The sequence below is a fragment of the Ornithodoros turicata genome, chromosome 1 (assembly GCF_037126465.1).
Source record: "Ornithodoros turicata isolate Travis chromosome 1, ASM3712646v1, whole genome shotgun sequence".
NCBI lineage: Eukaryota > Metazoa > Arthropoda > Arachnida > Ixodida > Argasidae > Ornithodoros > Ornithodoros turicata.
Genome location: NC_088201.1, coordinates 131,519,792 through 131,545,284, shown reverse-complemented (window position 1 = coordinate 131,545,284; position 25,493 = coordinate 131,519,792). Strand labels below are relative to the sequence as shown.

At 44.1% G+C, this 25,493-nt stretch overlaps 1 protein-coding gene across 1 annotated transcript in view; it reads right to left on the bottom strand.

The window, feature by feature from the left end:
* Window positions 1-25,493, bottom strand: part of LOC135385423 (membrane metallo-endopeptidase-like 1) — a 214,863-nt gene that overhangs the window by 56,632 nt on the left and 132,738 nt on the right. Inside the window, exons 9-15 of the mRNA XM_064614730.1 lie at window positions 14,817-15,009; window positions 13,301-13,399; window positions 10,850-10,927; window positions 7,765-7,877; window positions 7,270-7,328; window positions 3,565-3,616; window positions 2,045-2,112 (exon numbers count right to left, since the gene is read on the bottom strand). Coding sequence (XP_064470800.1) covers window positions 2,045-2,112; window positions 3,565-3,616; window positions 7,270-7,328; window positions 7,765-7,877; window positions 10,850-10,927; window positions 13,301-13,399; window positions 14,817-15,009 — 662 coding nt within the window. The remainder of the gene's footprint in view (window positions 1-2,044; window positions 2,113-3,564; window positions 3,617-7,269; window positions 7,329-7,764; window positions 7,878-10,849; window positions 10,928-13,300; window positions 13,400-14,816; window positions 15,010-25,493) is intronic.

Below are 25,493 nucleotides of genomic sequence, written 5' to 3'. Positions count from 1 at the left end.
TAGGTTAATAGTTATTCAGCATGATGGACCAAGCCTGTGTGGAAGAGATGTGATCAAGGAACTGAATCTTCTAGGAACCCCAGTACTGCAACTTCATGCACCGTCAGCCCCGCATGTGCACAGTCCTACCAGCAAGGCGGGAGCTTCGAGTCCGGTGCAAGAATTCCCGAACCTTTTTATACAAGGTATGGGTCTCCTACGAGGTCCGCCTGCGCATCTGCATCTGAAGAACAGCGCCACCCCAAGTTCTTCAAAGCGAGGCCGGTGCCCAACGCCATGAGACAAAGTGTCTGACGAGCTCGATCGCCTGGTAGCGTGCGGAGTAATTTCACCGGTGACTCACTCAGAATGGGCGACAGCCATTGTCCCCATCCTGAAGAAAGACGGTACCATACGTATTTGTGGTGACTCTCAACCCCGTGTGCGACACCGAGCAGTACCCCTTGCCAGTCATCGAAGATTTGTTTGCGACAATAGGTGGAGGTGAACAGTTCAGTGTGTTGGATTTAAAGGACGCCTACAATCACGTCCCACTTGACGAGGAATCGAAGAAATTAACTGTCATCAACACACATCGGGGCCTCTTCTGCTATAATCGCCTGCCGTTTCGCCTGCCGTTCGGGATAGCGTCGGCTCCCGCGATCTTTCAGCGCAAGATAGAAGAAATACAGAGGGACTTGCCTCACGTTCAAGTTTATATGGACGACATCATTGTTGCCAAGAAGGACAATCGCGGCACAGTGCTGAATGCAGTTTTGCTGAGACAAAGGAATTAAGTTGCACAAAGATAAGTGCGAGTTTTGGAAGTCCTCTGTTACTTACTTGGGCCATCGCATTGACAAAGAAGGACTGCATCCAACCGAAAAAAATCTTCAAGCGATCGTCAAGGTGCCCAAGTCCTATCTGGGAATGTTAACATACTACTGCAAGCTTCTTCCTAATTTGGCGGAATATCTTTCGCCGCTTTATCAATTGTTAAAACAGGGGGCTTCGTGGAGATGGACTAACGAACAGCAGGGAGCATTTGACCACCCGAAAGCCGTGTTAGCCTTGTAGCTTCACACGTAAGGTGAATAAACCAACATTTGTGTGGCGAATTGCTGCACGTGCCGCAGTGTAGGTCACTGGATAATTTCCTCCACATGGGGTTCTTTAATGTGTGCTCTCTAGCGCACATAAATGAACATGTAGTCGTCTGCGAAAGACTACGATATTAGAAATGTCGACTAAGTGTTGCGGAGAGAAGTCCACTAGTCTTCAGCTCATGGCAGCAAAGAAATATTTTGTGTGTCCGAGTGACAGGTGCTACGGGATACCTTTATGCTATAACCTGTGCAATAAGGTGCACAGTTGATGCGACTAGGAGCTGTTAAAAAAAACGAAAAGACAAACACGAAAAAAATAAAAACAGTACTGCGTCGTCTCCCAGGCCTCTTCCTCACGTTTTCTATGTAGGGTCACTCAAAGAATGAACATTTTTCATATACGCGTCGTATCCCAGCGACTCCCCAGCGTACCACACTCCGGGCGCGTCAAAACGAACCCACGTGGGTGGCACAAAGGACCAAAACCGATCCGCAGTTCGACCGACGAGCTCGAGCCGTTCGTGCGGTGTCCCCACTGGTTCACACTTCCGCTGTCGTCTCCACCCAGCGCCATTTATTGAACACGGAGATAACTTTGTGTCATAGGGGCCGCAGCGCATGCGCAAAAGCAGTTGTGAAAAAGTCCGTTCAAGTACCGCAGCGAACGAAGCAAGGCTCCAAGGCAACGCAGGCATGTCTTCAGATTGACGTAGCGCAGCGCCTGAATGTGCTGTATAACTTATGTATTGATCTTTGCGCATTTCAATGATCCATCATGTCCATAATAAACTATGCAGCTCGAGTCCGCGCAAAGTGAAGCAGCAACTAGGCGGGAAATCAGGGAATTCACTATCCGGAACAACAAAGTCTATGCGAATTGACGCCTCCATAGCGAACTATATCTCTAAGAGTATTCGAGGGTGAAAAAGAAAGCATCAAGAAATGCAAGTAGTACTCACCCAGAGTGTCATAGCCGTGTGTAATTTCATGACCGATAGTAAATCCAATCGCCCCAAAGTTGACGGAACTGTAAGTAAATGAAACGACACACGTGTCAACAAACAAAATTTGTTGGCTTGGCAAGTGCGATAGACATAATTATCAGGATTAGGAGGGATATGAGACTAAAAAGGAGACACAGGAAAGGACTGGAAATTCGACTTCATGGTTTGTATCTAACTGTTCTGCTCGCTTCATATAAAGTGGTGCGCATTACAGCAGTTTGCGTATTGGTTACAATATTTGTGCGCCTTGCGGCAGTATAGATAAATGAAAACTACTAAATTAAAAAAAAATCGTTCGGATGTGCATGCATTACGAACATTAACTGGAGCTATCGAGACACGGATGAAGATAGTGAAGCAGACATAAAAACTCTCCCTAGCAACAGTTTTTACTTGACACGGTGAACACGTAAAGCAGATACTAACAAAAGCGGTGCCTTGGAAACACCTTCCCAACCACGTGTAGTGCATAACAATTAGCCCTCCATTATATGACACAAGTCCAGGAACGCTATATCTGTCTGAGTCAGGGACAAAGACGGCTGACTAACACATTTAAGCATGCCCCGTTCATGAATGAGAGATGCCTGGAATATTTCCCCTCTTCATTCCACCAGCAAAAGAACCTCTGATAATGGTGTGCTCGAATACAGTCCAGTTTTCGCAACTCGATACCAGTTCCCTGCAGGGCGCGCGTACGATATGGGCTGGCGGTAGCACGCAAGCGTCCCCTGGAATCGGGTCTCGTACTGATATTGGTGATGTGCTCCTGTTGCCTACATAATTATTTTATGTAGCAGGATGTCGTTTAATAAACGACGTCCTACTCACGGAGCTGGTCTTGTGTCTCTTCAGGTTGGTGATGCGGCGAAGTGGAAAGCTGACAATAGCAATAGTACATCGGAAGAATGCTAACTTTGGTAATGTGATGTCACTCGCTGCAAAGAAGGCGGGTGATTTGCTTATCATGTTTTCGGAATTGTTATCGTGGACACCTTCCGGTGCACTAAAAACTCTCTAACAGAGCGTTTTAGTACATCGGAAGAACTCTAGAAAAACGGTACGATACAGGTGGTTATCGAATCCAAGCAAATCGATTAAACATGGCGATCGGCTTATCACATTTTCAGAATTGTTATCGTGAACAGCTTCCGATGCACCAAAAACTATTTATTGTCATTAGCTTAACCCTATTATTTCCAATGTTTTTCGTGTGTGAGGGTCGTTGATACGTCGGACTTCGAGGACTACTAATGGATGCGCTACAAGGATATGGTGCGATAAGGCATTTAAAGTAACCGACGACACATTTGACAACTGTGTGGTAATGCGCAAGGATAACCGATACAGTATCAAGAGTAAAAAGTTCACAGTGTTCAAAGAGCAAACGGCATCGCAGTTAACTAGCCATGGTCAAGTATGCACACCTTCATTCAAAAAAAAAAAAAAGAAAAGAAAAGAAAATAATTACTCACACGGGGAGCCCTTCCTCGTACAGCAAACCACGGGCTATTGCTGGCGTAATTTCTGTATTAAAAGAGGGACGTGCGTACACATCAAAGTCATTAATAAATGTACCTCGCAGACTTACGGTCCTACAGATACTCAGTTGACCCTCAGCATAAAAACGTTTTTTTTCTTCTTTCGTTGCAGTGCGGAAAATCAATTGAGCAAATAGAAAGCATAATCAGCTATGTACTCAGAGCGGTTCCAAAATCACGTTATGCTGACATCGGAGCTTAGGAATGGGATAATTCATAGTGTATATTGTGCTCTAGAGTATGGAAAATAGACAGCGCAGGTGCGAAAGACGACAAGGCGGAATGTCAGCAACACCAACACATAAGACTGATGTATACTTGAAATTACGTGCTCCGTCTTGTCTGCTCTCGTACGTCCGCTGTACTGTTCCCTGTACATTACAGCACGAGGGTAAAGTTGATCAATATTTGTAATCAAGGTAATTGTCCAGTTTTGTTTCAAAAAGATATGTTCAGATGGCGGGCACTACGTACGCCATATCATCGCCACATATCCCATAATCAGACAACATCGATGATTATTGATAGTACTCGCTATAACGTGATGATCTGAACGTTACTGCTGCATACAATACAAGCTGCAATACATATTCCAATACAACCTGTGCAACTGTTTATACAGGGTGTTTCTTAGCCTTTACAGAACTTTTTATAAAAAAAATCTATGAAAGCAGCCTAGGTGTCGTCTTAGCAGTTGTCTACGTTGCAGTAGCAGTTGTCTACAGTTGTCTACGGCCAGACGGACATCCTTTCGAAGAAGCTCCACAACGACAAGATGAATAATTACCTAAAATTCATTAATCAACTTTTTAATTAGGGGATATCAGGCAAAGGCAAGATAGCAGAATGACAGACTATCGTAGTTGCAAGCCATTCCACGTTTAAAAATCCTGAAACACGCACGTCTGTGTTTACTAGAACAGTGCTAAGTGCTGGGTTAGTAATTCAAATTACAGATCCTTTAAAAACCCGGTATCTCTAAAAAACATGTAGATCTTTTCAAAGGGTAAGAAACTTTCATCGCCCAGCAAAAGCGCCGGGTGGAGTGGTAAGAAGTTTCTGTAGAATAAAACAAAATGACGTCCACGAAGATGCTGATACGCTGGGCATACAATGAGGATATGGAGGATTGAGAGTTGTTCCCCACAGTGACTGCATTCGGGAGGGTCCTCTTCCCGTAAGAGATATCCATGTGTTAGGTAGGTGTGTCCCAAGCGGAGCCGACCTCATACAGTCGATTGGATGCAGATGAAGGAGGGCCTATCTTAGGTCTTATAGTGTGTAATTTGTTGCTTATCTGTTGGCCAGTGTCTGTTAATGCAGCTTTTTTAACATAGCCTGAGATCTTTAGATGGAATATCGAAAGACGTTATGTCGTTTGTTAGGGCAGCAGCAGCTGCTCGATCGGCTTTTTCGTTTCCGGGTATCCCGACATGGCTGGGTACCCAGAACGGCATGTTCAGTTCAGCCTCGAGCACCAGTGCCTTATTCGCAAGGACTGGTCTACCGCACGTGTAGAATGGGCCTCATCAACACTGCATTGATGATCATGTCGGTCCCTTTGCTCCCTCACACTGCAAGAACTCACTGGCACAACTGGTTTTGCTTGATTGCTTCATTTTGCCCTTGGTCTCGGCAAAATGAGACGATTACGACTTTTGAATTTCACAGTATATTTTGTGTTGGACATAACTAGGGTTCCGCGTTTTCGGTTTTTATTTTTGGGCGGATTCGGCGTATGTTTTTCGGTGTTTATTGATTTTCACGAAATCGGTGTTTTTCGATGTTTTTCCTGGCGTGTACGTGGTTTACCCGACAGTTATCGGCAAATAGAAATCACAATGTAATTTCCGCTCGACGCTCATTGAACATGGCGTTGTTAGCTGCGGTGGCGCTTTACGGCTAACGAAAACGTGAACGGACATTTTTCACGACCATCGTATTTATGTATGGTTTTCTGACCTGCATGAACAACTTGCAGGGCATGTGCAGCAATTTATCTCTATCATCGTTCCTGGAATGTCCCTCTGTATTCGATGTTTTTCGATTAAAACCGAATGAAGGAAAATTTACCCGGTGTATGTTTTTCGGTATTTTTCGATTAAAACCGAAAACGCGGAACCCTAGACATAACCTACTGTTTTCACATTTACAGGACGGAAGCTCGGGAACCTTAAGAACGCTCCTATGATAAGTTTTAAATAATAAAATACGCTCAATTGGACATTTGTGTCTCATTTGGCGCTCCTTAACCTAATACCCCTGTCACACGGCAAATTGAATGTCATTCCCAGCGAATCATATATTCCCACTGAATGACATTCGTTTCGTGCCACACGGTGAAATCAAATGGCAATACATGCGAAGGATGTTCGAGCAGCGAATGAGTTCGGGGAACTCATTGACTTTTCCCTCTCGCACCGACAGCGTACCCTCGCAGTAGAGAGGTAGCAAAAACAACAAGATAAACTGTTTGAAGGAATGAAAGACGAATGAAAAGTTGCGCTCCAATATTTTGTCACGCATTTGCTAACTTTTAACACTAAAGAAGGAAAGGCACTGTTTTTCGGAGAACTACCTTATTCATTCCCGGTCGCCACTTTGCTAAGTGCGGTGCAGATAGGATTCTTTGTTGTCTTTGCTTATGGCACTTAGCCAATTAGGTGTCCTTCAACACTCAACGATTTTGCGAAATAATCTAATGGTTCGATAGTTTCGAGCAAAAGACATGAAAATATAACTAATGTACCGGTATAATGCGTCATATGTTCGGCCGTGGTGTCTTGATTACCGACAGTGACATCATTTGCGAATGTTATTTTGCTCCTTCGTGTAGCTCGATGTAAGACAAACCAATGAGATTCGGTGCGATTGTCATTAGCTGGGAATGCCATTCACTTTGCCGCGTGACACGGGTATTAGTGTCACCTGCCACACCTCGAACAGTGTCACAAGGTCGTGCGAACGATTAAGGGGAGTAAAGACTATCGTTACAAAAAAAAAAAAAAGAATAAGGAAAAGAAAAAAAGAAGAAGAAAAGAAAGAAAGGAAGTAATCACAAGTGCTCTCCCTAATCGGTGAGGTGATTGCTTGGTTTAGTAGAAACGGGAAGTCACTGCTCAGAGTGATGTCACCGCATCTAAAGCCCTGGTTATGGCTGGAATTTTCCAAGCATTTTGCATGGTGAGCGTCACAACAAAGTACGCGGTATCGTTTGTTTAGCTTTCTTTGGGCATGGACTATTGCTTTAAGGCGATCCTTGCGTTTATTCGAAGCAATGCGCTTCATTTTGTATACACGAAAACGCCTGCCTTTTCCTTGCGCATGGACGTGTAGTGCATAGGTGATATACGAAATCGCGAAGGGTGTAAAAACGATGTCAGGTTCCCGACAAAATATTTATTCTAAATGGTAAAAAGACGGTTAGTAGCATATTGCAAGACTCGTTCATGAAACTGCGTGCATCCTAAAGAAAGTGTAGTAAAGTAAGTGTAAAAGAAGTGTAGTTTCATGAACCAAAGTCATGTAATTGATAAATAGACATATGCTCCCAACCGTCAATTTTATTTCAGTTGTCATATACGAAACGATAAAAGCCGGCAACATCACGCGACCGCTGTTAAGCAATTGCGTGCTTACCTATTGCATTTTCTTTTAGTATGTGAGCTGCATTGGTGGTTACCAGAGGCATTGGGTACCTGCAGAATGTGAAGCAACTGAAATATAGTTAATGCGTCGAAACAAGATCTGAGAGCTCCGGATTCTTTGCAATAATTCACAAAACACTGAGCACTGCTAGTTATAATGAACTAATAATTACTTCAGCTAAACTAGCAGGAGGCTTCCCGCTCGCCTCGCCACTCGGCTCCCGTCCACTTCTAGTGGCATCATGGCCATCGAATTCCGAAATATTAAGGAGTAAAACATATCCCGTAACTCCAAAATGAAAAAAGGTTAAAAACTCGGCAGCGTGCTAGTTCACACCTTAAAATCGCTAAAATCCCCCAGTGTCTGGGATCTAGTACAATTGTTAACTTTAGTTTCAGTTTATTCTGTAGAACGTCTTTCTGTAGATAGACGTCGCGTCAGAAGAAGAGACGAGTCTATAATGAAATACTATATCTAGCAACTTACCCTTCATTTCTGTCGAATGCCCTCCGGATTTTCTTCAGGTCATGAACAGCATCATTGTTGAGGTATCTTGCACGTATCACGGAATACGGGGTATGTTTGCTCACCCAACCAACCTAGATTTCGTGCAATTAACAACAGAGTGCTGGGGTAAGATCACAATGGATGTTGTCGATGTTGTAGACAACTATGTTTTTTTTCTTCTCAATGACCCTGTTTACACGAGATAGGTTAAAGTGAACCAAACCGAGACTGGGAATCCAGTTCACTCGTACATTTGCATTTATGTGATTTGCGCGTCGTTAATCATCTGCTTCTTTTCGCGTGACGAAACACAGCAGAGTACCATGCACCCCGCTGCCGCTTTGGGAATAGACGGGGCTTAGACCGGTAGACCTTAGACCTTTGGGAATAGATCGGGTTGTCGTGAGCCACAGTTGTTCATATGAACACTTTCCCCCTTAGCACCGGTCACTGGCAATTCGGGCCCCGATCTTCAACTTGTCGTTATCTCATAACGTGCGTTAAACACATCACTTCGGCTCGTGATTCGCCACGAGCTCTCGCGGGAGACAACCAAAGCGGCTTTGGAGCACGCGAACTTTAAATACGATCGATGTGGAAGTTGAAGATCGGGCACACGTCGGGGATACGAAGGGGCCGTTTGATGACCCACATGCGGCGGTGCAACTAGTCAAGTACTTTAGTTAGCGTAGACCGGGGGCCGCGTCTGCCACACTCCGAGGAGCAGTCGTCTAGAAAGCCCTCAAATACGGCAGTTGTCCAAAAAGTCAGGGAGCGGCGGAAATCGAACCATTCGCTGAACAAGAGCGCTGACCACTGAGATACAGAGGCACGCCATCCCGACGACTTAAGCCTGGTCCGCACTACTGCGTTTCAATGCGTCCGTCTGCGAACCGACGCAAGCCCCTTCGATAGCAGCGGTCGCATAGGTTCACCGAGTTCATTTTTGGGACCCGAGCGACGTAAGAATGCCGGTCGTGGCCCCAGTAACCGCCCCGCCGCGCACACTTATCTTCGTTTACTTCACTTCACGTAGGTGGCAGTAAGTCGTTTCTCTTAAAGTAGCGTCGCAAAAGTACGGACATGAATTGGAAACCCATGCGTCCGTCACGCGTAGACGCTGATGGACGGACCTATTGAAACGCAATATTGCGGACCAGGCTTTACCAAGAAGCCTGGCTAGCTTTTTTAATAACTGCCGTATTTCCAGCTTCGACGTTAGACACCTAGAAGTTTGTGTGTTCGCCTGTTTGCTCAGAACGGTTAATTTCCATCAGGGCACTCAAGGCAGCTGCGGTGTCCCAGCACGACCAAGGCCCCCGGAGCCGTCGCAGACGTTGTCAACCTCGGGGAGGACAAGATGAGCGTCCTGCACGTCAAGGTGGTAGCGCCCCCCCCCCCCCGCGTACCCGTCCAGCTCAGCCACTGACGTAGCCAGAGGGGGGTCCTGGGTGTTAAACCCCAATTGGGTAATCCGTTTGGGAGAGGGAAACAAGGAGGAAATACTCCTCTCCCATGTAAAGTCCCCGTCGAACCCTTCCCGAAATAGTTTTCTGGCTACGCTGGTGAGCACAGACTCTGTGCGGAACTGCCGTGCTTTCCGCCCAGATCGTATCACCAGGGCGGTTCCCAGTACCGCACGGTTCCGAAACGATCAGTAAAACAGATTGCGCGGAACTTGCCTGAGTGGACGATTGCGCTTGGTCTGGTAGCCTTCGTTAGCATGGCTGCGCAGTGACGCAATTACATTATCCGTGGTTTCAAATATCCATAAAGGAAAAAGTGCAGATATATGTAGCCAGCGACAGTTTTTCAAAGCAAACAACTCAGGAAAGAGGTGCTGATGCCAGGATTCGAACCTGGAACTTCTGATTTCCGGCGAGATATGCTTTGTTTCATTGATTATTGGGCGTTTAGAGGCATACGGTGTTGTGTTTGTCCTTAAATGTATCCTGCCACGGCTAATTCATGTTTCTTACATTGTTTTTGACTCTGTAGTTTCATGCCTGGTCTTGCTGTTGTATGATGTGATGAACTACATATTAACACTGCCAGAATGACAGATAGTGCATGACAGTGTGTAGCCTGCCTCGGCTAATACCCGTTGTTTACATAGTTTTTGGACTCCGTAGTTTCATGCCCGGATTTGCTGTTATACGATGTGGTGAACTGTTAGCACAGCCAGTATGACAGTCTGTGCATTCTCCAAACTTTACAGTTCTTTCGGATGTGTGACAATGATGTGCCATTCGTTTGGGAATCTCTTTATAGAGGTGGAAAGTTCAATTGCTCTTGTTCCTTTGTAACACAACCTTGGACCGGAGTGCCCACGCGTTAGCGGTAAAATGTCCTCTGTCAGCTGTTTTATTCAACAAAATTTAACGTAGTGACCAGCACAGCTTGCTTGACCCTACAGGCAGTGATGGGCAAAATACCAGTGAATGCATTCCCAGTAAAGTATGAAGTACTTGTAAAAATAGGTACTTTAACAACAGTAAAACGCCCTCCCGGTTCTAAATAGCTTAACTACAGTATAAAGTAGTAACAAACGTATTTGGAGCATTCATTAGGTATCCGCAAATACAACAAGCTGTTTTCATGCCATGTCTTTTAGTTATCTACGGAGACTAATATGCACATAGTACGCTCAAATGTAACTTCTCAAACAACCCTCACACGGACGATATGGGTATGGGAAAATCAAAGCAGAAGGGCACGTTCAGACGTGCCAATTTATCAGCTCCGATATAGGATTGCGAATTGGCAAAAATAGGCACATGCGCAGTGCAGTGATCACCACAACGAACAACGCGGTGGCAGGCTGGATGCGGTGCCGGCTGTCGTGCAGCGAGCTATCTAGCAAGACTCACAGAAGGGGACTTGAAATACTTCGACCGAAAGTACAGCAAAATGTACTTCAGAAAGTGTTATTCAGCAGGATTTTCTGGAATAAAGCAAAGGTACCCCAAAAAGTACTTGAAGTACTACACACCGAGCACTTTAAGTACTGCAAATAGCTGCCTACACGGCATGGTACTTGCAAATGGATGAATTCAAAACTTACCTTGTTATAAAGCTGTTTCAAGTGGGTATTGTTTTTCAACCAATCAGGATACCCAACCTTCGCCACCATCTTGTCAACCTGTTTGAAGAGACAGAACAGTGACTCGTCATGAAATTTGTCGTTGCGATATCTTCGGGTTGGAAAGCCTGAAAACAGCGCGGAAGACAATGGTTGTCTAGAACGAACAGATAGAAGACGTAACAGGTGTTACGCTACCTCGCTAAACGAATGCGGCACTAATAAAGGAGAGGGGAAAGATCAGTAGTGGTTACAGCCTTTACTGTAATCGCCCCCTCGCCCCAGTATTTATTTAAGTTCGCTGCCTGCCAGATTGGCGACCGGTGTGTACAGGTCGCAGCTGATGCCTAAAAATACGGATAAGATAAACGACTGGCTGTTTGCAATCAAGCTACGGGACAGATTGCATTTGACGAGTTTTGCGCCAGATGTCGTGACCCGTCACTGGCAAAAGAAAACCACGTGCGCTGGCAGCCGCCAATCGCATGCGTTGTTGTGTTGGTTATTTCTGACGATGGACGCCATTGTGAGAAGGATATACGAAGGAAAACTTCACGTTCGACGCAGGTACTACCCTGCCCCAAACACCCGACACAAAAGGATGGGAGAGATGTTGCTATGACATCTACGTACCAGTACGTACCTGCCAAAGAAAACTTAGGACCGTATTGCAATTTATTGACCCGCTACAGGAGGGAAGAAAGACGGTAAATGCATGTGTGTCAATGGGATGGAAAGTCTGATCGAGCACCTCTTCTACACACGCATACAAATGGTGTAGCATAACTTTTGCTACGATGCAGAAATGAACTTCGGCTTCCTCTCGAAAACAGGTTCTTCCTACCTCATGTGACCGTGTCAGCAGTGCTAACATTGTAATCGGGAAAACGCGTGCACTATGCTAATACGTCGTACTGTACGGGTCATCTTAGGATATTATTTTCAAGAATGTGGTCGTTTAGCATCACAATCAGCTTGATCATGGCTGCTCCACTACACACGGGTCACTCCGTCCTACCTGGCGTCACCATTGTTCAGCCACCAAGGTCTGACACGTGAGAATTGTCTTTTCCGCACAAAACCCTGTGCATGCGGTGTTATGTTGGAAAAGGGGATAAGTTATGTTCCTGGATTTTGTTCAGTTTCTACTAAATCACACACTCCAAACCGACAGGACATGCATGTAGAGTAGACATATACATAGATGTCGCACATTTTGCATTTGCGTTATTCAAGTAAACCGAGTTGCAATTACTTTACCAAATATTCATTTGAAGTTTTCTCGGTTTGGGATTTTTCGACTTATCCCCTTATTGCACCCACGGGATCATTATTATTGATTTTACATGAGAATTGCAAGTTGGCCTAGCTCTTTGTGCAAAACAAAAACAAAAACTGTGAACATTAAAAAACAAAAAGGAACTGCTACCCTCTTCACATTTCCTATGGGCCTATGGGCTATACTGCCTGCTCGGCCTCATGTGTAGGACTATTTGCGTAGTTTCGTAGCAACCAAAACTTTTTACGATATTTAATTATTCAGTTTTTAGCCATCTCTAAGCATGAAATGCTGTGTTGATGTACAACATTTAGTAAGTATACATTCCAGAGTTAATTGCAAATCCCTCAAGATTGCGGTCGGCTCAAGAAAATGGACCAATAGGGGGGACACCTATATTGTTGAGAAGAAGAGGAAAATGAAAAGTTAACCATAGGAGTAGGATATTGACACTGTATAGGAAAGGACAGTTTTTTTTTCTTTTTTTTTCATGTGTGGGGTTTTTCCTGGGTTTTCCTCAGACGCTTTCAGACATATGTCGGCACAGTTCCCTTAGAAGTCGGCCCAGGATGCACATTCCCCCAGGGCGTGAGTCGTGACGTTGCCCACATACGTGAGGCCGACAACGGCAAGCCCTATCACCACCACCACCACCACAGTTTTTTCATTTTCTATAATGTACTGGAACAGATTTCGAATTTGAAAGTTGTACACAAATTTTTACCACTCCGTATGCCATAGACGAAAGTACACATTGCTTCCAGCACCGTGTGTCCAAGCTTTCCGGCGTACGTCAAAACCCCAGGTGGTCCAAATCATCCGCATTCCCACCCCGCGGCACGCGCAGCATGTCGCCACACTTGGCAGACAAACCTTACGTGTAACATCACGGCATCATTATTTCATATAATATCACGTTCTTAAGCTTCGCATACGCTAAGCACAATAAGTTTCACCCTTCAAACTTATGGCATTATTTCAAAGAACGGGTCGTCGCCGCCTTTTTTCTTGGGCCTAGTATTTCATGGTGATTTCACGACGTAATAGAACTTGTTAAGCGTCGAAAGTATTACAACGTAGCGATAGAACAATGCTATAATTAACTATTGCAAATTGAAGTCAAGGTTCAGGTGTGACGCATACCCACGACATACATTTTCCAATGCCTTTTTTCTTGTGCTGTCGTCCAACCAAGATGCATCTTCAATCATCACCCGGACCGCTTTCCTGACGCCCTGCACGAGGCTCCTGAGCTGAAAGGCGGAAAGGGACAACCTGAGAAAATGGTGTTGCAGGTTTACTTAATTGTTGTGCGCAATTAACATTGATTTTCAGTTTCAAGTTTCAGTTGACATTTCAATGTCATTGACATGAAACGGAGATTTTCCGATGTCTGAAGACGTTTGACCGTTAGAATCCTGGTACAATATTCTGCATTTTCAACCGCGTTCTCTCTCGCCCCTTCTTAGACAAAGTATCGAAAGCATGACGTGCACTAGATTCCGTGAACATAGCAGGAGCAGGCAAGCTAGCTGGTGTTGAACTGATATTAACATTGCCTTGAGTTTGAGGGGAAACACAGGACGAACGCAGGACGAGATGAACAGATAGACTCACGAACCAGCAATGACGCTTTAATACACAAATGGCAAGGGAGACAGGGTACACTTTCTTTTTACCCTGTCTCACTTGCCCTTTGTGTATTAACGCTTCATTGCTGGTTCGTGAGTCTATCTGTTCATCTCGTCGTGCGTTCGTCCTGTGTTTCCCCTCAAACTCAAGGCAATGTTAATATCAATATCACTAGATTCCGTATTCTGGAAACGAGACGCTGACAGGGAGATCTTAGAATGGGACAAAGAGTGCACTGCATAGGAAACAAATAAAATTATCGTGCTATGCTCATCCAAAGGTAATAGTAAAAACAACGATTGAGGCAGACCAAAACCAGCCTGCACCATAGTTTCGAAACTGACGAGAACGGATGCGACCGTCTCTTTAAGGGAGTGGTTCTCAATCTTTTTTGTTGCAGGAACTCCTTTTGCCGTTCATCAAAGCGTCTCCTCCCCCTCTATGTTAACTGCAAAGCAGTTCACGTATAAACCTTGGAAGTATTTTATTGGAAGTATTAATTATTATTAATTATATTTTATTAATGGAAGTATTTACGGCTTCTTCCATGTTCCTTGAAAGCGCACAAAGCTCTTCTTACCCTTTTTGGACAAAATAGGACTTCGATACTTATTGTGAAGGGCCTCATTATTTAATTCCTCCACCATCAGCAGCAATGTGGAAGAGTATCGCCCCTGTCGATGAAACTCCCCATTCATCACTTTAAAATAAAGTTGTTGTTCTTTGTGGCGAGCGACCTTACCGATGTATAGCCCTTCCAGTACCGTGGCCCCTCAGGAAGCGATTGTGATACACTGTCGAGGCCTTCCTGGTGAGGGAGAGTGCACACAAAGGCCAAGTGGGGCCGAATGTTACATTATGTCATTTCGTGACATTCCCAAATCCCCGCAGGGGATATTCCCTACCGGTTGAGAAACCCTACCTTAATGATTTCAACCTGCAGATACTGTTATATTGACAGTAGTGTTGACTGTTAACGATAGGTTTCTGGAGCAGATGAAAAACACTCGAGCAAAGGAGAATGTACTCAGTGTCTACCTGTTCCCTGTCCTGAGGTGTAAAAAAATGATCCACGTATAGCCTGGCCAAAATCATCGAAGCTTGAGTAGAAAGGTCCATGATACATGCAATCCACCTCGGTAGTCGGTCTGCCGTCAAGTTAAGTGACCGCGACGCAAATTCTTTGAAGCTGACAACAATCCTCCACCCAAAATAGTTTTGAATAGTGCTCCTGTAAGAAATTGAAACTATGAATGAAACATTGTATCTGTACAGGGTAGGGGAGTATAAAAGTATACTCCTTCTGTCATGCTTTGAGTTTGAGTTAAGTTGAGTTTGCAGTTGGACCATTGTTTTCCCTACATATAAAGGCGGCAAAGGTGACAAACCTTGCTGCAAACTCAACGTTATAATCAATTAAATCATTACAATGTTAGAAATCGAAACGTACGAATCACGTATTCAAAACTATCAAAATCCCACGGTGTTTCGAGGAAAAGTTAAGACGCCTCTAAGCGTTTGGCGGAACCCAGAAAGCGTTTGGATACTTCGAATATCCTCAGCATCTAGCTGCGTAGCATTTGGATTAGCGTGGACGGGGTACAACACATAGTCGTTCCTTAAAAGGACTCTGACCAGAAGCTCAACAAATCCTTCGTTTGCATCTATTACAAAGGTATAATATGCCTCCAAGCCACACGCGAAATATTTTGGCTGTGCGCGGCGGCAAAGTTTGCCAAATGGGAGCTGAAAACCGGCTTGACTTTTCCTCCTCAACTCGCCCAATCGGCGCCGAAATGTAGCCTTGTTTGTATTGGATATCCGCCAATTTCCGTGTGTGTGACCAAAACATGAGGTTCACGGTTGAGGTTCAGTTGAGGTTTCATTGGGCGCCCGGACCGGAAGTTCTCTTGTTAGTGAGCTTGTCAGAGCGGCGGCATCCGGAAAGCGATCTCAATATGGACGTCGAAGCAAGAAATGCGGAGACTTCGAGCCCGGAACATTTTTTCTGACCTTGCTGCGATCGACAAGGAAATTCTGTGAGCTGAACAGTTTGGGAGCCTCGCTTTCGCAGCGTCGCCGATGCTGCAAATGCGAGCTGAAGTCAAAGCTCTACGAACATCGGTCAGACACGAAGCAAACAGGATCAGTCGCCTGTCTTGACCTATGAGCGACCATATTCACAAGTAAGTCACATGTGGCCCTGTCCAACGATGTTAAAATTTGGGCGCTCAAAATTGGTTTGGTCCTGCATTAAAGTCGCTAAAAAACTCCAGTACAGGGTACAGCACATAAAAGACGACACAATACAGAACTGTGAATTGGAAAAAAAAACAATATAGGCAACTGTGTAATTGTCAGTGTGCTGTGTAAGTCACTTTTTTATGTATTGCCCTGTGCTTAGGTTTTAGCGTAAGGTTTTAGCGATATTGAGTGTTTTTACTTTCGATTCACTGAAAAGTAAAAAAACGTTGGTTTCCAAAAGAATACAGCATGTGTAGTAATTTGGAATATACAGGGTGTGCGCAGAAAAATTGGAGTCGCTCTCAAGTAATGTGGAAATGCCACGACACACACCCTGTACTGTGACCGGTTACCTATTTGCCTAAACTATATTTTATGTACATCTGTGTAGACGATACGGATATACTGAGTATCGCCAGTTTGCAAGGTGTTTTTACCACAAGCTTGGGAAAAACAAGAGCATGGTCATCCCAGCCTTTGCAGTGAACAGGATCTGGCAAGCCTTCCACACTGAAACTGCCACAGGCTTCAAGTACCCAACATCTTAACTAGATGTACCTCTTCGCACAGCTCGTCCATCGCATTTAAAATAATTCAGCATCTGTATTTAGGATGACTTATAGCTCTCAGGATGATGCATGGCTCATGAGTTCAATAGCGTTGTGTTGAAACACAACGCTAGTCCTTTTTAATTAGTCTTGCGGAATGATAGACGAACACTCCTTTCGTAACATTGTGTACCGTCGCTACACTGAACAATTTCTTTAGCAAGACTGATGAACAAATGAAAAGCAGAGTCTGTCTTTCAAATATACATGTTCCTTGTAACTTCTGTGATTGTTAAATGACCCATGTTGATGTCCCCCCTCATGTAATGCCCACGAGGGCCTTTGAGGTATATTCATGAATAAATAAATATCAAAACAAGAAAAAGATGTAACATCTGTTGTAATACCTATCCTCTCTTTGTGTGAATGATACATAGACATTCTCAGAAGGTATGTTGTCACACTTTGCCTGATTGTGCCTAAGGCCTAATCCCACCTCTTACATCATCTCCACATCTCCAAAGCTGTACAAGGCTAAAGCAATCAGGTTTTACATCAAAGAAGGGGGAAGGAGGAAATTAAAAGCTGAGATATCTAAAATTCAAAGAAACCCTCGTGCTTTCACGGGGCTACTCATGTCTCAGTCCTGGATCAGATCCCCATAGAAAACAGCTTTTCTGAGCCTCAGTGATTGATTCCCTTGATTGCCCTGACTGTGAGGCAATACTCATCGGCTTGGTGGCAAGTGGGCTTGCGTGTGATAGTGCGGTTTGGAATAAAGGGAGCAAGGAACATCTTTCTACAGTCTTAAGAAGGATATCACCATAATCTGTCAAGGCATAGCATTTCATATTGCTTTCAGTAAGTACAACACTGCTCATAGAAGTTGCAACCATTCATGTTGGGAAAGCATGCTGAAGTTACCTCAGGCAGTGCATCCAGGACTGGGAGTCAGGTCCATAGAGAGCACCTTATGAGAGGAAGAGCGACAGTGCCCAGTGCCCAGGAATTTTGTGCAGGTTTAGGGGTCACGCCTTTTAACAGTTTTGATGGAAAGCAGGGTGTTTGTAACACTGACCTCTCGTGTATGAGTTCTTGTTATCTACAACCAGGTATCCATGTTCTACTAATCTCTCTCTTGCAGGAAATTGCTAATGAATCTGAGTGTCTTCTGTAGAAACAGGTTGTAACTGTCTTTCTATACACCCTGCTTCGTTGCCCTACGAAAAGCAAATAAGTAATGCTGCACACAATATCTAATGCTACCACACTAATTGCTTTGAGTGTTCTCAGGCTTCTGAAAAGGAGCCACCTCGTGCATACGAGGTGCCATGTCGGCAAAAGAGCATAAATCAGATTGCCTTTACTTTCGAAATTGGCCCTTCAGTGCTTCATGTGACTGCAAGAATGGCATCCCCTAAACAGTAGGAAATAGAATGATTTCTACAATGTAATACATCGCTGGTCATGTGCAAAGCTTAACGCGCCATCAAAATTATAGACATGTCCCTTAGGCCAACAATGGTCCTGGTTTGAGTAGCATTAGAAGCCCTGGCAACGTCCCTTGTGTGCTCTTTTAATGTTGTCCCACGTCTTTTGTCTGTCTCGCCAATGTAGGTTGCATCACAGTCTATGCACTTAACTTTATATGCACCGTCTGAATGATTGATGGGCAGAGTGTCCTTCAAATGGCATATGAAAGACCTTGGATGAAAGGAATGCACACCACGATTTGATTCAATCGATGTTGTTTTTGACTGTTCTCTGTTGTAGCGATGATGCCACCCGGATAGGCAACGAAACGTTCACTCTCTCTGTTCTCAATCGTTGTGTTAAGTCGGTGTTTCCAGTAAAGGATTCTACATTACCAACTTTGTTTGAATGATGATTAGTGACGAGCTTCATACCCTGGGCCAATACTAAAACAATTGCTTGCGGTAATGTGGTGAAATGGGGTAATGAGCCTTGTAAACAATTTACTTGGCAATATATTTATTTATCTGTCATAGATTGAAGAACCGTGTGGTGTTACATAACAGAGGGGCGTGTAATTATACAAGACGGATCACAAAAAGGCCTTGCTTCACACTACAGCTTCTTCCGGCGTTATTAATCCTCTTGTCGTATATTTTAATCCCTATACCATGACATTTAATCCATTTGCGATCGGAATTAATCCTCCTTTCATTATTTTTAATCCTCATTTCACATAATTTAATCCGTTTCTCATGCAATTTAATCCAAGTGATTATGTGCGGGCTACATGACTTTTTTTGTGTATTTTGGGACAATTCCCATGTGTACGCATATGGCACATGCTTTTCACTAATATTGTGGGTTTCTGCACCATAACGGGATACTGTGGGACTGTCAATCTGGATTACGGTGTTGTGGGACTATTCCCATGTCTACGAGTGTTACCCATGGCTTTCATTAAAAACGTGGGTTTCTGCATTGTAATGGGATACTCTGGGACTCTGTATATGGATTACGATATTGTGGGACTATTCCCAGGTGCACGGATATTACCCATGCTTTTCATTAGATATGCGGGTTTCTGCACTGTAATGGGATAATGTGGGACTGTTGCTATTCATTACGATATCCTGGGACTATAAGCAAGTCTACGGTTATTCCCAGTGCTTTCCATTAAAAACGCGTTTCTTGCACTGTAATGGGATACTGTTGACCGTCAATCTTCATTACAATTTTGTGGGACTATTTCCATGTCTATGGGTATTACCCCATGCTTTTTATTCAAAATGCAGGTTTCTGGAGTATAACGGGATAGCGCGATATTGTCTGTCTGGTTTAGGATATTGTGGAACTATTCCCACGTGTGCGGGTATTACCCATGCTTTTCGTTAAATATGTGGGTTTCTGCACTGTAATGGGATATTGTGGGACTATTCCCATGTGTGCGGGTATTACCCATGCTCTTCGTTAAATATGTGGGATTCTGCACTGTAATGGGATACTGTGGGACTGGCAATCTTGATTACGATATCCTGGGACTATAAGCGTGTCTATGGGTATTCCCCCTGCTTTTCATTAAAAATGCGGGTTTTTGCACTAATGGGATACTGCGGGACTGTCAACCTTGATTACGGTATTTTGAGACAACTCCCATGTCTACGGGTATTGCACATGCTATTCATTAATGCGGGTTTCTGCACCATAATGGGGTACTGTGGGATGGTCAATCTGGATTGCGTATCGTGGGACTATTCCCATGTCTACGTATTTTACCCATGGTTCAGATTAAAAATACGGGTTTCTGTACCGTAATGGGATACAGTGGGACCGTCAGCCTTGTTTGCAATATTGCGATATTGTGGGACTATTCACATGTGTGCGGGTATTACCTATGTTTTTCATTAAATATCCGGGTTTCTGCACTTTACCAAAACCCCAATGGTTTTGAAAACCATGGGTAAAATCCGTAGACATGGGAATAGTCCCACAATATGACAATCCAGATTGACCGTCCCACAGTATCCCATTATGGTGGAGAAACCCGCATTATTAATGAATAGCATGTGCAATACCCGTAGACATGGGAATTGTCTCAAAATACCCTAATAAAGATTGACAGTCCCACAGTATCCCATTAGTGAAAAAACCCGTGTTTTTAATACAAAGCACGGGGAATACCCATAGACATGCTTATTGTCCCAGGATATCGTAATCAAGGTTACCAGTCCCACAGTATCCCATTACAGTGCAGAAACCCACATATTTAATGAACAGCATGGGTAATACCCGCACACATGGGAACAGTACCACAATATCCTAAACCAAATAGACAATCCCACAGTATTGCGTTATACTCCAGAAACCTGCATTTTGAATGAAAAGCATGGGTAATACCCATAGACATGGAAATAATCCCACAATATCGTTATGAAGATCCACAGTTCCACAGTAGCCCATTACAGTGCAGAAACCCCCATATCTAATGAAAAGCACGGGCAATATCCGTACACATGTGAATAGTCCCACGATATCGTAATCCATACAGTCCCACAGTACCCCATTACAATGCAGAAACCCATGTTTTTAATAAAAGCATATGTAATATCTGTAGGCATGGAAATAGTCGCGCAATATCACAATCCAGATTGGCAATCGCACAGTATCCCATTACATTGCAGAAACCCACGTTTTTAATAAAAACCATGGGTAATACTCGTAGACATGGGAATAATCCCACAACACCGTAATCCAGATTGATAGTCCCACAGTATCCCGTTATGGTGCAGAAACCCACAATATTAGTGAAAAGCATGTGCAATATGCGTACACATGGGAATTGTCCCAAAATACACACAAAAAAAGTCATGTAGCCCACACATAGTCACTTGCATTAAATTGCATGAGAAACGAATTAAATTGTGTGAAATGAGGATTAAAAATGATGAAAGGAGGATTAATTCCGATGGCAAATGGATTAAATGTCATGGTATAAGGATTAAAATGTACGACAAGAGGATTAATAACGCCGGAAAAAGCTGTAGATTAAAATGCGATGCAATTGTAACGTGACAAACCCTGCATAGTGGCGATAGGATAGGTTCTCCACACGCATTGTTGGCACGGTTGCGGTTAGTCAAGAAACTGAATGTCCAGTTAATGGTAGCAGGATCAAACTTTAATGAGGCTAGTTTGACCAACAAGCGAGCATAAAGCACAGTGTCAAAAGCCCATACAAAATAAAAGATACTGCATCTACGTGGACCCAGAAAACCTAGACAATTTAAAATGCTATGACCGAATTATGTTAGTTTTGCCTAAATACCCTTTTCTAAAGTCATGCTGGAATTTAAAAAAAAAATTGATAGACTCAACATGGTTAACAACGTGCTGGTATATGATGTGCTCCATTAGCTTACAGGGAACCCTAAAAAGTAGAGCTGGTTAGTAGATAGAAGGAGCATAGTTGACACCTCTTCTGAAGACTAGCTTGTGACCTATGTCCTCGACTCAGACACATACAAAGCACATTTCACACAGATTAACGCATCTTCGTTCCAGCACTTGTACCTTCAAATGTTCATCGCTGGTGAGTGGTCTGTCATTCTTGTAACACAAATCTTAATTGAAATGGAGGTGCATCAGGGATGCTCTGAAAGAAAAGTGTTTGGTTTTAGTCCTCTTAATGTTTCTGAAAACAAACTTCACAGAAATGAACAACTCCATACTAAAGCAAAAAATATATCTGGCCATATCGTTGTATCCAACTGAAACAATGCACTTCAATTGAATAATGGCAGTTAAATATGATGATGATTCAATTTTAATGGTGCATAAGCAACTCAGGCTATAGTGCGCCAAAGCTATGGAAGAACTGTGACTATTAACAATCAGACGATTATACTAAAATAATATTATAATAAAAATAAGTAGTCGAAGAAATGGCAGAAAGAATTGTTGGCATTGTGCGGCTGGTGTCGAGTTTTCCACACTAGGTGTTCAATAATAATGTACGCTAGATATGCTATAGCATCAAAGGTACAGCGATATACACACTTAATATGTGGTGGAAATATGTGAAACCAATCTAACACATACTTACATTTTAAACTTCCTTGAAAAAGGCAGTCCAGGTCTGTCGGATTAGTCAGACTCGATACAAAGCTGGTAAGCACAGTGTGTAATGGCTCTTTCATCTTTCGAAAGCAGAGGTGCAGCCCCCCCCCCCCCCCCCCGACCTTTCGTCATCTCAATGCTTCAGAGCGGCATAGCCTAGTAAGGAGCCATAAGGGTCACATAAAGTATAAGTGGGTTCATGAAGCGGAAGGTTCTGTGGGATACGGAAGAAAGCATATATGTTACACAACAGCTACGAGATAATGTTCGAATGCGCTTGCATGGTTTTTAGTGCGTAGACTTGGAACTGAAAGATAAATGTGCTAACCTTGTTGCAACTGCTTTTCCATCTGAACCACACGAGAGCACACTTGGTTTCTTTACATGAAGGTTCAAAGAATTCAACTTCAGCATTTGCAGTACACCATCAGTCCCGATGCTCCTTTGATATGCGGCAGTCAGAATTTCGCTGAGACGAGGAACTGCCGTTGCGGTTCGTTGCTTCGCAGCATGTCAAGAACAGTACGCCGCAATGATAGATGAAACGTTCAGAATATGGCGAACAACTCCAACACTAACCCAATGACCGGAAGAAGGCAGGAGGAGCCGGGAATCACACAAGATCGCAAGCTCGTCATATGACAGCCATTACAGCTGACCGGATACGGAACGCAAGACGACAGAACGCAGATTGAAAAGGCAATCGTAGAACCTATCGCATGTGTTAAATGAAGAGAATATATATATTTTTTTAGACTCTGTAAGAAAAATATATTAACATATAAATGCCATTTCGTAAAGGGAATTGACAGGGTATTGCGCGACCATGTGACGCTTTTCAGCCAATTGTGGGAGTTACCAGTGGCCCTCATGTTGACGTCATTTTGATGGTGGACCGGGGTGGATATTCTATACAGAGTGTTCAAAATTAAGCCCTCATGAGCGCTACGCAAACACAGCGATGACAGGAAACCGGATGATAACTTTACGCTACTTGTGTAAGAAACAGGTGCTGCTAATTATTTAGCACCTGTTACTCAAGGAACAGAAAAAATAGCACCAGTTTTCTTTTGTTCGCCTATTTATAAAGTGCTAGTGAAAGCTTAATTTTGAACACCCTGTACACCCTGTTTTCTCGGTTTGACGCTAGGCGTGCTGCACTCGGATTAAGTCGAATGTTTAAAATTCGAGTTTAGAGAAACAGTGGGGTTCTAATGCGTGAATTTGCGCATGGAGAGTCCTTGTTGGGTGCTTTATCGACTGCAAGTACGAAAGAGCTCACAGGACTTCTGGGGTACCTTTAACAATTACCCTGTTTGTGCACTAGTGCCGTTGTTGGCCGCACTCAAGTGGGCATCGTCACGACTATACCCGAAAAAAGAAAAAAAAAGAAAGGGGGAGGGGAGAAGAGAATTGACGATTTCAAAGTGAGGCACAGGCAGGATGAACGATACTAATGGGACGGAGGTGCACTGCAGATGAGATGTGCACTAGAGCGGTCTTTCGGCGAGGACCGTTTCTAATTCTAAGGTGAACGGGGTGACGTAACCATAATGTGAAGGGCTCATCGTAATTGAGTGAAGGTGAAGTCATTCTTGACCGCTTTGCAAGCAGTCGATTTCTCGCTGCGCGATGAATACAGGGGATAGCTCTTCGACGCCCTGCATAGTTCAGTCATACTGCAGCAAGCGGCTTCTGCAGCACATTATCGAAGTCGTCTCACACAGCAGCTTGCTCCACTCCATGGTGCAACGTCTGCGAGCGAAAGGGATGCTCGAGAACAGAAGGATCGAGAACTGGGGCTTTTCACCTTTTGCGGGATACGTCCTACAGGGGTCTGCAGGGTCGGAGTTGCACATGTTAACTGCCAACTGCCAAGGCGTTGTTGATGCGGGTAAACAATGCAACGAATCCTACATATGACATAAAGGCAAGGAAGCAGACGAGCATATACATTATGAGAGCGATATAAACCCGATACAGGGAAGAAAGAAAACAAACGCAACTTGCATGCGTTGACCGTAGTGTCCTGACCATGATGAATGTCATCACATATCCTTGCAGTCGATTCCAGGTCACTGTGGTCTAAGAGGCAATGAGCAGTCTGACAGAGTAGCAACGGCTGCCCACGAATGCCCATTGTGCAGTCGAGAGATGACAGAAGGACCCTACTAACTGTGTGGTTTCAACCCTTGGCTCTGCAGCAATGGCGCCGGGACATCACGACTCAATCTCATGTATTCGGTAGACCCAAATTTGTCGTTTTCTTTCCCTGCCTGTCTATTACGCCATTTTACCTCCCTCCTGCCTAGACTCCGGCTCAATGTGGCTTTCACCCCGCAATTCAAATGCATGACCAGATGCTGTGACACAAGCCTTTGTTCCACCCTCGGTGTCGTGGCGACTGCCTAGCACATTCTTATGGAATGTACACTCTACTACCCGGATATTGTGTGATGAGCTTGCCCGTACCGGACGAAACGCACATTCAAAGACGTCACACCAACGACCAGTCGTCACAATTGCCCCTAGTGCATCTCTTGTATGTTCTCATACTTCCACTTGTGCACAGGATGGAAAGCAAACTACGACATATAATGCAGAACTTCAGAAACACATATTCAAAGCTGTTCACGTTCGTGCGCCGTTTTTATGTTGAAAACCAGGACGGAATGCTACCTCAACCACCTCGGCCAGCTCATTGAGTTCAAAACGGACACTAATGCCGATGGCGCTGTCGCTGTCTTATGTGACAATGAGAGCGTGAAGTTTCGTTTACGAACTCGAGTGAAAGCAGCAAAGCGTGTCAATTTGGACAATAGGGGGAATTATTTGCGATGCGCATTATCATCCCTTTTGGAAAAGAAGTTGCGCTAAGGAATTAACTCATGATCATTGTAAATAGCGGTTTTCATGGTAACAACGTGTAGTACTCGTACCCTGGCGTCTGTAGGTCTGGTGTCTGTGAACCACACCAGACCGCTCTAACAGTCACGTTAAAACACTACGTCTGTCTAGTGCGCACACCAAGCATGCTAGAAGGCACCAGAATCATACTGGCGTCGTAGTAGTCCACTCTGGTGTTGACATGAAGAGAACTCGACAGCACCAGAATCACCTTGGTGTCACGCCAGAAATTTTTGATGTGCACATTACAAACATCAAAAGAGTCTAGTGTTAACGCCAGGAACATCATGAAACACCAGAATAATTCTGGTAATTTTTTATATCGGGCAGCTATACTGACGGCAGCACTGTTCAACATCACTCAGCAACACATATTCAAAGTTCGCTCCAGTATGTTTGTGTTCCAACCACAGTGCTTACGCACGAT